Here is a 13,499-nt window from a genome sequence, read left to right as displayed (position 1 = left end):
AGGAATCAACACAGATTGGGGAAGACCAAGGAGACATGATGACTGAATGGTACATGGCATCCTGGATTCGATCCTGGAAAAGGGAAGGGATACCAGTGGGAAAACTGGGAAAATACAAATAGAGGCTTAAGTTCAGGCAGTACCATTGTGTCAACGTCCAGTTCTTAGTTTTGACAAATGCAAAGTTAATACCAGGGGAAGCTGGGTGACGGGTGTGTGGGACTTGGTGCTCTCTCTGCACCTCCTTAGTAAGTCTAAAATCACGTCCGAACAACATGTTTGCAAGTAGTCGGGGTTGGGCCCTTTCCGTTGGTGCTCCTGACCTGTGGGAACCCCTCCTCGTTTCAGGGATGATGCAGTGTGTGATTGCCGTCGCAGACAAAGTATTTGACGCCTTCCTGAACATGATGGCGGATAAAGTAAGCCTTGTCAGAGCGCCAGCGCGTATCTGCTGGGGGCACACACAGGGCACCTGCTGGACCTGTCTCTTCTGACCCTCCAGGCAAAGACCAAGGAGAATGAAGAGGAGCTGGAGCGCCATGCGCAGTTTCTCCTGGTGAACTTCAACCACATTCACAAGAGGATACGGAGAGTGGCAGACAAGTACCTGTCTGGTCTGGTGGATAAGTAAGCTCATTTTCCTGCTAATGCTGTGTGTGTGTGTGTGTGTGTGTGTACTCGTGTGTGTAAACTTTAGATTTGGAAGGCAGGGAAGGATCCTCCTCATATTGTCAGTCCAGAAAAAAATGGAGTGAGAATGAAAACTCTCAAAGGGTGATGCAGCCTCCACAGAATGTCAGTGAGTTTGCGGCAGTCACGAGTCACAGCCGTTCAGTCTGCTCCCCTCAGCCCTTGGGTCCCAAGTTCAGGAGCAGCTTCTTCTCTTCACCCCATGGGGTTCTGCAAATACTGCCATTTTCTATATGTGCCATGATGTGAAAACATCAGGGAGCCCTGGTGCCCCGGTCGTAAATGAAGAGGATTGCTTAGGGGAGTGGGAGAGAGTGGCCTGGCCAGTGGTTGGCAGCAGGTGACGTGGGCCCATGTGTGGCCCAAAGGACTGGGTCTGGCCGGAGCCTGGGGAGCATTTCCGACTGGCTGCCCCGCCTCAGAGGCCTCTTGACCACCTCTAACGCTCAGCCGGGCAGCCAGCAGTGGGGCTCCCATCCCCCCAGGCAGCACTTTAAGGAATGCAGGGTCCCTGGGGACGTGGCTCCTGGGTCCTGAGAGGTGGCTCTCGGTACAGGTTTCCCCACTTGCTGTGGAGTGGGACGGTGCTGAAGACCATGCTGGACATCCTCCAGACGCTGTCATTGTCGCTGAGCGCTGTAAGTATCCCCGCCTCCATGTGGCCAGATGGGGAGAGGGGCTTCCAGATCCCACCCTGGCCTTTCCCAGTAAGCTGCATCCAGTTCGGAAGCCCATCACAGACAGGACAAGTGTGGGGAAGGGAGGCAAACGCTCTGCCACTTAGTGTGGCTGGAGGTGCAGCTCAGCAGGGGACAGGGCAGCTCCAGGAAGGCCGCTGAAATAAGGAGTCTTGTTGTGCTTTCAGGACATTCACAAGGACCAGCCATACTACAACATTCCTGACGCCCCCTATCGGATCACTGTTCCTGACACGTATGAAGCCCGAGAGGTAGGCCTGGAGAGGTTCCCTTGTTAAGGGCCATTTCACTGCCATCTCCTGTGTCTGTCAGGGCCGGTCTGTTGTGCACATTATGTCACTCAGTCCCCAGCAGTTTGCAGGGTTGGGTCCCATCCTGAAGTTGCCAGGGTCACAGGGTATGAGCAGGTGACTCACTCAGCCACTCAGCTGTGCTGACTCCGCTCTTTTCTTGTTTCAGCTGCCAAAGAGGTTTTAGCTACCTGTCAGTTTACAGCATCTCAAAGCTGCATGAACAAGCATGGCTTTGAGGCGAGCTTCATTGCTTTGAGGGGTGCTGGCTCTCTGTTACTGTGGGAGTAGTCACATGATTTTGGCTTTGTGCTGTGCTGCCAGAAACTGACAGAGTAAAAAGCTCCAGAGAAGGAAGACGTGCCATGCCAGATCTGGCTCTGAGCCCTCACTATGAGACTTGAAGCCCAGCTCAGGCCAGAGCTCCCCCAGCCTGGGGCTGGTCATGTCCCAGCCTCGGAGCCCCCCCAAACCGGCTGCCCACAAGGAGTTCCTCACGCAGTGATGAGGCGCCTATGATGGCTTTTAACTCCCTGGGCCTGCCTTCCCCTTCAGTCACTGACTCAGTGGCTGTGTGATGCGCTGTGAGTGTGGGCTCTGTCACGCGCCTTATGCAAGAATTAGAGACTGAGATGTCCGTGGGCGCCCTGTACCCAGGAGCCTGGGTGTTAGAATATCGTCCCCGCATTAGTTTCTGGCTGCCATAACAAAGTACCACAGACCGGCGGCTTAAACCACAGAAATGTATTTTCACACATCTGGAGGCGAGAAGTCTAAGGTCAAGGTGGCAGCGTTGGTTTCTTCTGAAGCCTCTCTCCTTAGCTTGCAGATGGCCGTCTTCTCCTTGTGTCCTCACATGCTGTCCCTCTGTACGTGACCATGTCCTCATCTGCTCTTCTTATAAGGACATCAGTCCTATTGGATTAGAGCCCACCCTACTGACCCCGTTTTAACTTTAAAGACCCTATCTCCAGATGTAGTCACATTTTGAGGAACTGGGGGTTAGCACTTCCTCACATGGATTTGGGGGGACACAATTAGGCCATAACGTAAGTAGCCACCGTCCTCTGACAGCCCAGATGCACTGACCTCGGGTTGATCACACCTTCTTCCAGAGCATCGTGAAGGACTTTGCTGCCCGCTGTGGAATGATCCTCCAGGAGGCGATGAAGTGGGCGCCTACGGTCACCAAATCCCACCTACAGGTACTTTCTTGAAATCCTCAAAAAAGCAATCTTGGTAAGCTCTTTCGAACCATCCAAAGAGCTTTGCACAAACTCAATACAAACTGCAGAAGTGTGACTAAGCAGAGACCAAAAACATTAGTCGAGCGCCTGAGAGTAATAGAAGCCTCAGAAGCTGATGTGCGTTAGGAGCACCTTGAGGGCTAAGTGTGCGAATTGGGAGTGAGGAGAACGGGTGTGGTGGGCTCGTCAGGCAGGTGGGCCCAGGGAGCCTGACCGCTCACACCAGGAGAGGTGTCGGGTCTGTGGCAGTACTTGGGGCTGCTTACAAGGTGGACACGGGCGGCATGGTGGGCTGGGGCCCGGCAGGCCCGCAGCAGCTCCCAGAGCGGAGCATAGGATCTAGAGCGATGATCCTGAAATGGAAACAAAGTCAGGACTCCTACCCAGTAGAGCTCCATCCAGGCTGCATGTGTAGCTGCACAGGAGCCCTTTCAGACCAAAGTACTGGTTTGTACATGGGAATCGCTACACAGTGAGCCATTGCTCGGAAGATGGTCAAGCAGAGAGAGAACAAAAATGCCACAGTATGTGAGAGGAAAGAGTCACCTTAAAAGGGATCAAAGGTAAGAAAAATGGCACGAGAAGAAGTCTGGCTTCTCAAAGAGCAGGTGTGTGTCACGAGGAGCTTGTGAAGTTGATCTCAGCAACAGTTGTCAAGATAAAGCTAGTTCCAAAGTGTTTCTGGGTGTGGAGTCCAGGAAGGGTAGAGCAGCTAACTCCAAGAGCCTTAGAAGCTTTTCAGAAATGCATTTTACAAGAACCCGTGGGGATCTTGTAAAGTGCCTGGGATCACTGTAAAGTTCCTCCTTCCACAAACATGTTGGAGCAGTGAGGATAGAGATTTTAGGGGAATGAAAAAGATGGAGCCTTGCATTGGGCAGGCTTACCAGCTCAGCCAGACAAAGCTGGGCCTTGTAACTAGACGACTTGTGGCTATCTAGTATATATACTAGTATTCTACAGACTGTGGTAGTTTCTCAAACTGGTCATATTTGGGAAATGTCTGATCTCTTTTGGTTCACATAGTAGGGAGGGGCCTTGACTCCTAAAGCTGCAGTCTAAAGAGGGGAAGCCCCCTTTCATTGCTGAAAGGGTTTGGTGGACAAAACAGGGGTCAATAGAGAGAGCTGTTTATTTTCTCAGGCCTGGCCTAAGAAGGGAGTGAAAAATGAAAAGGCTTGACATGGTCTTGATACTTTTACTAGGTGTCACTTCAGGCCCTCTGTATCCTTTCACCCTGCACAGTCTGTCTAAACCCCCGACCCCACCCCCCACCCCCCAGCTGTCTAGCCCTCACTGCCGGCTCTCATCCCTTTCCTGCCTGGGCTTCCTGTCTGCAGCCTCAGCCAGCCCTGAACCGTCTTCCACGCCGCCCTCCACACTAGCCCAGTTTCAGCCTGCTCAGTACCTCCCTGATACGTGTTTATTAGCCACTGCCCATCACCATGGGGCCCATGGTTGGCTTCCTGGGGCTCCAGGAACCCTCCAAAAATATTAGTGCACTTTTGTGTGTAAATGCTTGTGTGTATTTTCCTGAGGGGAGTTACGTGCTTCGCCCTAAGTTCCTTCACACGGCACACAAGGCCTTTTGGACCTGGCCTGTCTCTGGCCTGGGCTTGCCCCCTGCTGTCTTGCCGCTTGTCGCTTCTGCAGTTCTAACCCCAGGAGTCCCCAGAGCAGGACTCCTGCCCCTCCCCCCCCCACACCTCTAGGCTCTGCCAGGTGTGCCTCTGCTCCTGCGCCCCCTCCCACCAGTTGGCCAGGCAAACTCAGGCACTTGCCCTGCCTTCCTGCTGTCTGGCACGCTGCCCCCGCGCGCAGGACTGCTGCAGCAGTAGAAGTGCCTGTGTGCCAATAGCAGGACCGGAGCTCTGCCGCTGTTTTCCCAGCACTGGCAAATGGCAGATGCTCCCAAGGACATGCTAAGGTATCAGCAGTCCTCTCAGATTTACTGTGTGCCGCTGCTCTGGGGACCAGCTTCATCCTCATTCACATGGCGGCAGCAGCCCGTCAGAGAGGGGCTCTCACTTACTGAAGGTCCCATAGGACGAGGAGGGGGCGGACCCAGCACTAGAACCAGTGTTTGCTCCACCGCCTCACACCTCAGTTTGTAAAGTGATATTTTTACCTTTAAAGCACAACAGTGTTTTTCCCTCTTTCAGGAATATCTGAACAAACATCAGAACTGGATGTCGGGACTGTCTCAGCACACAGGCCTGGCCATGGCCACTGAGAGCATCCTTCACTATGCCGGTTACAACAAGCAGAACACCACCCTCGGGGTACGTGGGAGCCAGTGTGGGGGGAAATGCCAGAGCTGCCGTGGAGCTTTTCACAAAAGGCCCTGGGCACCCGCATGCTGCATGTGTGAGGGGCACTCAAAGTGTCTGTCAGCGGATTGGAACCCCATGAGCGATCCGCAGGTTCAGAGAAGAGCTGGTCAGGAAAGCACGCATTTCCTTACTTACTGTGCTTCTGTTTTGAAAATATGGGTTGATGGAGATCTAAGCTTGATTCATTAATGAGATCAGGTTTGGATTTCTGCAAGTCCACAGCCACGAGGAAAGAAACTGATCTCCATTAGACGCAGTCAGCATTTTATAGTCACGTTGATCTGAAACGTTCCACAACTTCCTAATAGTCCTGTATTCAGCAGATGCTGAGCTGCACATACGCGTCTTCAGCTTCATCTTGTTCTGCTCAAGATGAACTTAGAGGCAGCACATTTACTAACTAGTGCTTCTTAATTAAATTAGAGCCTAGGATCAAAGCAGGGGTGGACTACAGGTGATCTGACCGGCAGCGTTGTGCTTTGGCATCTCCCGCCCTCAGGACCCGGTGCAGGGCCTCTGTTGACCCTCTGAACCCAACGTGGCTGTGTGTGCCGTTGGTGCTTAACTCTCCTGGGGTGGAGTCGGGGGAGGCTGCCCAGGAAGAAGAGAGGAGCCCATTGGCTAAGCCAGAGGAAGCCAGTGTCTGCTCACCTGTGTCATCTTCAGAGCACTCACTGAGGTTACTGTGTTTTCTGTGGAGACATCAGCATCCCAGACACGGGCAGCAGAGGCCCGGCTGTAGCCCCCCCAGATCTTGCTCTGGCAGGGCCCTGTGGCCTAGGCTCAGCTCCCCAACCTGGTCTCTCCACCACTCTGAGGACACAGGCAGAGGCCAGAGGCAAGGCTCACAGACTAAGGATGCATGTGACAATCCGTAGTCCTTCTCTAGGCTCTAGCCAGCTGACTTGTGGGAGAGAGATTTTGCCTAAAAGGCTTAAATCTTACTCCTCAGAAATCAGACTTCAGTTAGGTTTTTCCCTTTTCTGTTGCTAAAGAGAAAAGGATGCTATTTATTGTGTGTGCTGATGTGTTGCTGTGCTGGATTTCCTGGCCTCGGCGCCCATGCTCCGTGGGAAACAAAGGAGTCTGCAGGCCCCGCCGTGACATCCCCATCATAAGGCACCAGGGCGAAGGCCTGGAAGGGGACATTTCAGAAGCGTGATTTTAGGCCCCAAGGAACTGAGTCAGAAAACCTCTGCACCGCCATCCACCATACCTTGGTGCACTGGGCATGAAAGCCAGAGCTCAAGGGGAGGAGCTGGCCTGCCCTGCAGCCCACCTGTGCCATTTGCTGCCCCAGGGCTGTGCAGACATCCTTGAGTCCTCGTACAGCCTGGTGAGAGGGCCACTGTTACCCCATTTTGCAGGGGAACACACTGAGTCTCACAGACAGTGAGCGACCTCCCAGGGTCTCAGAGCTGATTGGTTGCAGAGCCAGGTTCCAACGCAAACCTGCTTGGTGCTGAAGGCTATACTGTCTTGAAAAATGTGAAGCAATTTTAGGTAACCTTATTATTAGGGTGGTGCAAAAGTAATTGCAGTTTTTGCAAATTTTTTTAACTTTTTAAACCACAATTACTTTTGCACTAACACATATACATACATACATATGTGTGTGTGTGTGTGTGTGTTTATTTTTGTTTTTTTAAATCAGCTTAAAAGTTTTATGAGAAAAGTTATGAGAAAGATAGGTCGTGTTGGTTTGTAGTAAAATGTGCTAAAGGGAAATGTGAGTGGTGGTCAGGCCTGTTGGCAGTCGGTGGTGGTTCTGGGCAGAGTAGTGACAAGCGAGGGTTAGGGAGCGTAGTCACTGAGACCCCCAGCGCTGGGGGGTGGGAGGTGGCCTGAGGGCTGAGACTGAAGCAGAGGAAGTGGGGGCTGTGTGATTTGCAGATATTTTCCCCATTCTGTGGGTTGTGTCCCTACTCAGATGGCGCCCCTTTTGTCCTGTGCTGTTGCTATCAACAGGGAATAGATGTTTCAGAGCCTCTGTGGCTCTGTCACCACTCTCACCTTCAGCCACCTTCTACCGTCTTCAAGTCATGTTTATACACCAGCACCACCCACAGAGAGGACATCCCATGAGTGTTAACTTCACAGCACTTCCATTACAGATCACAGTGATTTTCAGAACAATCTGGAAAGGCCTGCTGACCTCTCGGTGAAATTAGTCAGGGCAGCAGATCGAAGCCAAACTACAAGCTGCCTTGCAGAGAAATTTTTCAGACTAAAACTTTGTTTAAACATCTTTTCTCCATGGGACGTATCAGACTAGAGGCTGTTCTAAAGTATGTCATCTCCTTAACTTGCCAGCACTGAAGATTTTTAATAACCCCTGGAACTGAACTGGACTTCTTAATTGGACTTAGGTTTAGCCATGGTAAGCATGAGGAAGACACATTGCGACGGTCTGAAGTAATTATTGATATTTGCCTGTAGGCAACTCAGCTCACCGAGCGCCCAACCTGTGTGAAGAAAGATTACTCCAACTTCATGGCGTCCCTGAATCTGCGCAACCGTTATGCGGGCGAGGTACTTCTCCTGTCCCTTCAAAGGGTCCTCTCGCTCTAATGCCAGTCAGCTCCTTCCCAGTGTAAAGTGAACGAGGGGTCTGGTGAATGTGGAACTCAGTAATTTTAGGGGGACTTGAAGGTGTGTGGGGCCCTGGGACCATCAGCACAGTCTGGAGCATTTATGACAATAACCACACTGGCTACACTGAAGCATTCTGTTTTTCTGGATTTTTTTTTTAAATGGTAGCAAACATTCAAATTGCCGTGAGTTATTTGGGGCAGTTGGTGAGGTATATGTACTATTATTTCAAGTCAAGTCTTGTAAAAAAGTTCTTGGGGGGAAAAATGATGTATGGCTTTTAAAATATGAGGCTGATTGTTTTATTTGAGTCACTGATTGATTCTGAAGGAACTTTATTCAGCCCATTTTTCATGCAGCCCACGTGGGTCAGACCCTGGGCTCGGTGCTGGAAGACAAAGATGACAAGACCAGGTCCCTGCCCTTGAGAACCATCTAGAATGGTGTGCGTGCCCACACGCATGAAGCTGGGAGTGATGTTAGATCGTTGGCCCGAGCCTGGTGCTCTCTGCATGCGTAGGCTCTCGTTCGGGACAACGAAGCACCTGCCAGTCCTGCCTCAAACACAGTTGGGTGGCGGCAGGGCCTCACCCGTGTGCGTGGATTACATGCGCCTCTGCTGACACACATGCTTCTTGCAGGTGTATGGAATGATTCGTTTCTCCGACACCACAGGCCAGATGTCTGACCTGAACAAAATGATGGTGCAGGACCTGAACACAGCATTAGACCTGGGTGACCCTCAGCACTACACGCAGGCCATGTTCAAGCTGACGGCAATGCTCATCAGCAGCAAAGGTAAGGAGCCGGCCCCCGGGACCTCTGGGCTCCGTGTCAGCGTGTGTGCCTTCGTCATCCTTCGCGAGCTGGAGTCCTCACTGAAGGAAGAGCCGGAGCCCCCCAGTAGAGACCTCTGTGGCCTCTCTGGTGGAAGTAAATAAAAGGCCACCATTGGCCCGGCTGGCGCTGACTCTTGCTGACCCTGGGAGGCCGTGGGTTCAGCCGGTATTCAAGACCTCTGAACAGTGTGTTTGGTTTCAGATTGTGACCCACAGCTCCTCCATCACCTGTGTTGGGGTCCCCTCCGGATGTTCAACGAGCATGGCATGGAGTCCGCCCTGGCCTGCTGGGAGTGGCTGCTGGCCGGCAAGAACGGAGTGGAAGTGCCGGTAGGACACTGGCGGTCTGCTCTTGAGGGCGGGGCAGGGAGAGACGGGGCGAGCTTGTGCTGGCTCCTGAGCTGGCCATCTTGGAGACTCCAGGCAAGCCCCTCACCTCTGGGCCCTCAGTCTCCTTACGTGTAGGATTGTTATGTTAATGCCAGAACACAGGCCTGTCATGGTGATCAGAGAGAATACATGTTAAACGCATCCCAGTGGTGCCCAGAAGCTGTTATTTTTCCCAAGCTCAGTAGGGGGAGCCATTTCTCTGCGATTGGAACACCTGTCAAAATGGAGTGGGATTGGGAGCCGTTGTTTGTCCACAAGGACACTTCTTGTGCCCACTCACTTTGGGAGGAGCAGCCTTCCTTGTGTCCCTATTTCTGAAGTTGCTACTGGAGGGGGCCCACAGGGAAGGGCCTATATGCCCTTTCAGCCAACTGGATGAACACCTAAGAAGAGTTTTAGTTTTCAAAGATCCCGTTAGTTTTCATGGTAACAGGGAATTTGATGTGTTTCTTTCTGTTTTTTAAGATCAGTTAAGGAGTCAAAAGAGGGGTTTTGTTTTTCTTGTCCCTTGAGGGAAATTGGAATATTTCCAAAGGTAGAATTAGAATGTTCCAGAAAGGTGGTGATGGCAATAAGCATAATACTTCACATTTGCCTGGTATTTTATAACTGCATAGAGTTGGTGTCGGGCACACCATTCAGAGTTTGAGAAAATGTTTCGGTCCACTTGGCTTCTGTGGGAAATTACTAGTCAGGGAGAGGCACTTGCCCCTGCCTCTCGTAAGAAGTCAGCTGGGGCGCTGGCCTCACCAGGGTCTCCTGGACCGTTTCTATATGGTACTAAGGTGGGCACTGTGTTCTCAGCCTGGCCAGCTCTGCTTTCATCAGAGAGTGTGCAGGAGGACCTGTGGGGGTCACTACAGCCTGCAGGGCTCTGACTGCAGAACAGTGCTCCTCTTCTGTGTATTGTGAATAATAAGGGCACTGACGACATAGATTATTGTGAAGATTAAATGACTGAATTCACCTCTGGGGCCAGGAACAGTGCCCAGCACATAGTGAGCTATCAGTAAATGCTGACTGCTGCTGTGGTGGCGGCTAATGTTATTGCCAGGCAGAGGATTCTTTAGTGACAGCTGTATACCATTGGTCCTATACGCCCATTTTCTCCCTGTCATCCTTTATGTTTTGTTTTTATTTACTGCTCCATGTGCTATATACCTTATAATATTGGGGTTTTTTTCCCTAACAATCAAAAGCCTTTCAAAAAAATTAAGAAAAGGATTTTTTAAAAGCCTTATATATTTATTCAAATATTTTCCATTCCTCACACTCTCCAAGTCTTCTGTAGACCCAAATTTGTAATTGTTCTCTTTAACCCAAAGAACTTCCTTGGGCATTTCCTGTAGTGCAGATCTGGTGGAAGTAAATTTCTCTCAGCTGTAGTTCACCTTCATTTTTTTATGCATCTGGATATTTTTCCTGGATCTAGGATCCTAGATGACAGTTTTTTTTGTTTTGTTGCTTTTAGTATGTTAAGCACATTTTCTGTTGTCTGTTGGCTTGCATTGTCTCTGGGGAGAAGTCAGCAGTGATTATCCTCGTTACTCAGTATGTGCTAGTGGTTGTTGTTGCTTTTTTTTCCTTTTGGCTAATTTTAGGATGTTTCCCTTTATTTTTGATTTGTATTGGTTTGACTATGATGTACCTAGGTGTGGTTTTCTATGTGTTTATCTTGTTGGAATTCATTGAGCTTCTTAAATTTAGAGATGTAGGATTTTTTATCAAGCTTGGAAAATTATAGGCCAACATTTCTTTAAATATTTTTTTTTTACCCCATTTCCTCTTCTCATTTTGGGATCCCAGTTACACAAATGTTGGTGACTTGATATTGTCCCTTAGATTGTTGTATTCTCTATTTTTTTCCTCTCTGTTTCATTTCAGTTCATTTTAATTGGCCTATCTTCCATTTCACTGATATTTTCTTCTGCCTTATTCATTCTGTTGTTAAACCATCTTACATATGTTTTATTTCAGATACCATAATTCTCAAATCTAGGATTTCTATTCTTTCATAGTTTTTATTTCTCTGGTGAGATTCTCTCTGTCTTCACCTATTCTTTCCATCTTTACCTATACACCTTTGAACATATTTATCAGCATTATTTTTAAGCCTTTGTCTGGTCTGTTTGTTCTAGTATCAGGGTCATCTGTAGGTTGGTTTCTGTTGATGTTTTTTTCTTTATTGTTTTAAAGTTTCTGATTACGTACTAGACGCTGTGTATAGAAAAGCAGAGGAGACTGAGGAGCAGTGCTGATTTATTTTTCCAGAGAATAGAAGGTCTTTTCTTACGTCAGGTGGCTAACATGAAGATCACTGCCCCCAAGGGGCTGGACTTGGCAAGAAGCGTGGGTTCTTCCTGCTTTTCACCCCACCTTCACTTCCATTTTTCTTTTTTCAGGAAAATTAGGAAGAGCCATCATGGAAGGATTTTTATGCCAAGCACATGGCTGTTTCTTTTGGGGTCTTTCAGATTCCAGTCTTTCCTGCCGGCCATCACCAATAGCTCTGCTGGCTTCGGGGCACTCAGCCTTTGGCAGCCCTCATTCACCCACTTGTACCCAGACCCAGCACTGGCCCGTGAGCAGCTGGGGTTCGCTGCTTCCCAGGGAAATCTGCTCTCCCTGGAAATCAGTTCCTCATGGCTTTCTCCATCTACCACTCCTCAGTTGTCTGGCAGATGTGTGTGGGATTTTTGTGTTATTCAGATCTTTCTTACTGTTAGCTCAGGATTGAAAGTTGTCTATTTCATCTCATTCTCTGTCTCTGCCTCTGTGAGGCCCAGCAACACCCTAGGAGGCTTTTCTATTTTATTTCTGTGTCTTCTGTATTGTTGGATGCTGGTTTTTAATTTTTTCTATTCTAAAGTTTTTTTAATTCTATGTCTTTTGTATTGTTGGATTCTGGTTTTTAATTTTTTTCTATTATAAGAACAGTATGCTCGTGATGGAAAAGTTGGAAGGTATGGGTCTAATGAGATAATAAAAATCACCTGTCACCCCCAACTTCCGAGGCCGTTGCTGATGGTGTCTTGATATTTTTACATTCATGGGGTGAGAAAAAGCGAGCTTGTTGATCTCATTTCAGTATGAGGACACTTCTCTTGAGGGTCTGGGTCCTTTATTGTACTAAGGTGGGAAAGAACTCCGATCCCTTGGCATGGTGCTCAAATTCATGACTCAGAACAAACAAATTAGGCCCACACTGGCCTCTGCCTATCTCCCGATCTCTGTAAATGCCAACGTAATCCTTCCCTCTGCTCAGACAAAATCCTTTCAGCCATTCTGACTCCCCTTTATACGCTGCTCACAAATGATCCTCAGCAAATCCTGTCAGATTTACCTTTTACCTTAAAGTATATCCAGAAGGTGACCACTTCCCTTATCTCAACTGCTACACCCTGGCCCCAGCCTCCTTCCCCTCTCTCCTGGACTAGGGAGGCAGCCGCTGGCCTCCCTGCTTCCCCCGGAGCCCTTTCCACCTTCTCTATACACAGTCAGAGCGAACCAGTAAAACATGGGTTGAATCAGGTCCCTCCTTTGCTCAGACCTGTAGAAAGCAGATTTGTTTCTATGACCTGCAGTGCGTCTCTGCTGCCTCGACTCCATTCTCTGTTCCCCTCGCTTGCCCCACCATGGGCACTCTGGGGTCCCTGCTGCCTCTGCCCCCGGATGTGCTCCTGCTTTAGGCTGCGAGTGCTGTTTCCTCTGCCGGCTGTGCTCTTCTCAAATAGCTGCACACCTTGCTCCTGCATTTCCTCCAGGGCTTGTCTTAGCTGCCCCCTGCCCATCCCATCTAGAATGGCACAGAAACACACCCGTTCACTCTTCCTAGCCCTTTCCTGGCTGTTTTCCCCTAAACAGAAATCAGCGTCCAGGGTCATTAGCTTCTCTTGTTGCCTGTGGCCCCATTGCAGACTGGGTCGATGTGTTTGTCTTGTTCCCGCTCCGTTCCCAGAGCCTAGAAGGCCCTGGGCCCGACACAGTGAGCAGGATGTGCTTGTCAAACGAATGAGTGGGCATGCGGCCTCAGCTGCGGTTTCTGCATTTACCACAGTCCTTACCTACGGCTGCAGGAAACAGAAACCGGGCGCAGTGCCTTGACCACAGGGCTCCATGCTCCTTGTTTGCAGGCAGCTTAATGTCGCAGACCCCTTGTCTGTGACTCTGCCACCTTTAGTGTGTGGACTTTGCCCTCGTCCTCAGGGCCTCCAGACGGCTCCAGTGCCTCCAGGCAGGAAGGAGGGCAGAGGGCCAGGGCAGGCACCACCTGGGCTGCACCCAGTTGATGCCCACCTGCTCATTAGTGCTAACGAGAACCTGTGGCCACCCCAACTAGCAGAGGTCTGAGTGAGGGTACTTGTGACTGGCCACTGGGCCACCCACACAAAACCATAAGGAAGAAGGAGAGGATGGATAC

At 50.1% G+C, this 13,499-nt stretch overlaps 1 protein-coding gene across 1 annotated transcript in view; it reads left to right on the top strand.

The window, feature by feature from the left end:
* The window catches only part of PI4KA (phosphatidylinositol 4-kinase alpha), a 114,167-nt gene that overhangs the window by 81,302 nt on the left and 19,366 nt on the right, over positions 1 to 13,499 (top strand). The window contains exons 24-32 of the mRNA XM_033097778.1: positions 349 to 419; positions 503 to 627; positions 1,247 to 1,328; positions 1,556 to 1,639; positions 2,794 to 2,883; positions 5,088 to 5,207; positions 7,698 to 7,790; positions 8,492 to 8,648; positions 8,892 to 9,019. Of these exons, the coding sequence (XP_032953669.1) occupies positions 349 to 419; positions 503 to 627; positions 1,247 to 1,328; positions 1,556 to 1,639; positions 2,794 to 2,883; positions 5,088 to 5,207; positions 7,698 to 7,790; positions 8,492 to 8,648; positions 8,892 to 9,019 (950 nt within the window). The remainder of the gene's footprint in view (positions 1 to 348; positions 420 to 502; positions 628 to 1,246; positions 1,329 to 1,555; positions 1,640 to 2,793; positions 2,884 to 5,087; positions 5,208 to 7,697; positions 7,791 to 8,491; positions 8,649 to 8,891; positions 9,020 to 13,499) is intronic.

Source organism: Rhinolophus ferrumequinum, chromosome 25, assembly GCF_004115265.2.
Source record: "Rhinolophus ferrumequinum isolate MPI-CBG mRhiFer1 chromosome 25, mRhiFer1_v1.p, whole genome shotgun sequence".
In the NCBI taxonomy this organism is placed as follows: domain Eukaryota; kingdom Metazoa; phylum Chordata; class Mammalia; order Chiroptera; family Rhinolophidae; genus Rhinolophus; species Rhinolophus ferrumequinum.
This window is presented reverse-complemented; position numbering and strand designations above follow the sequence as displayed.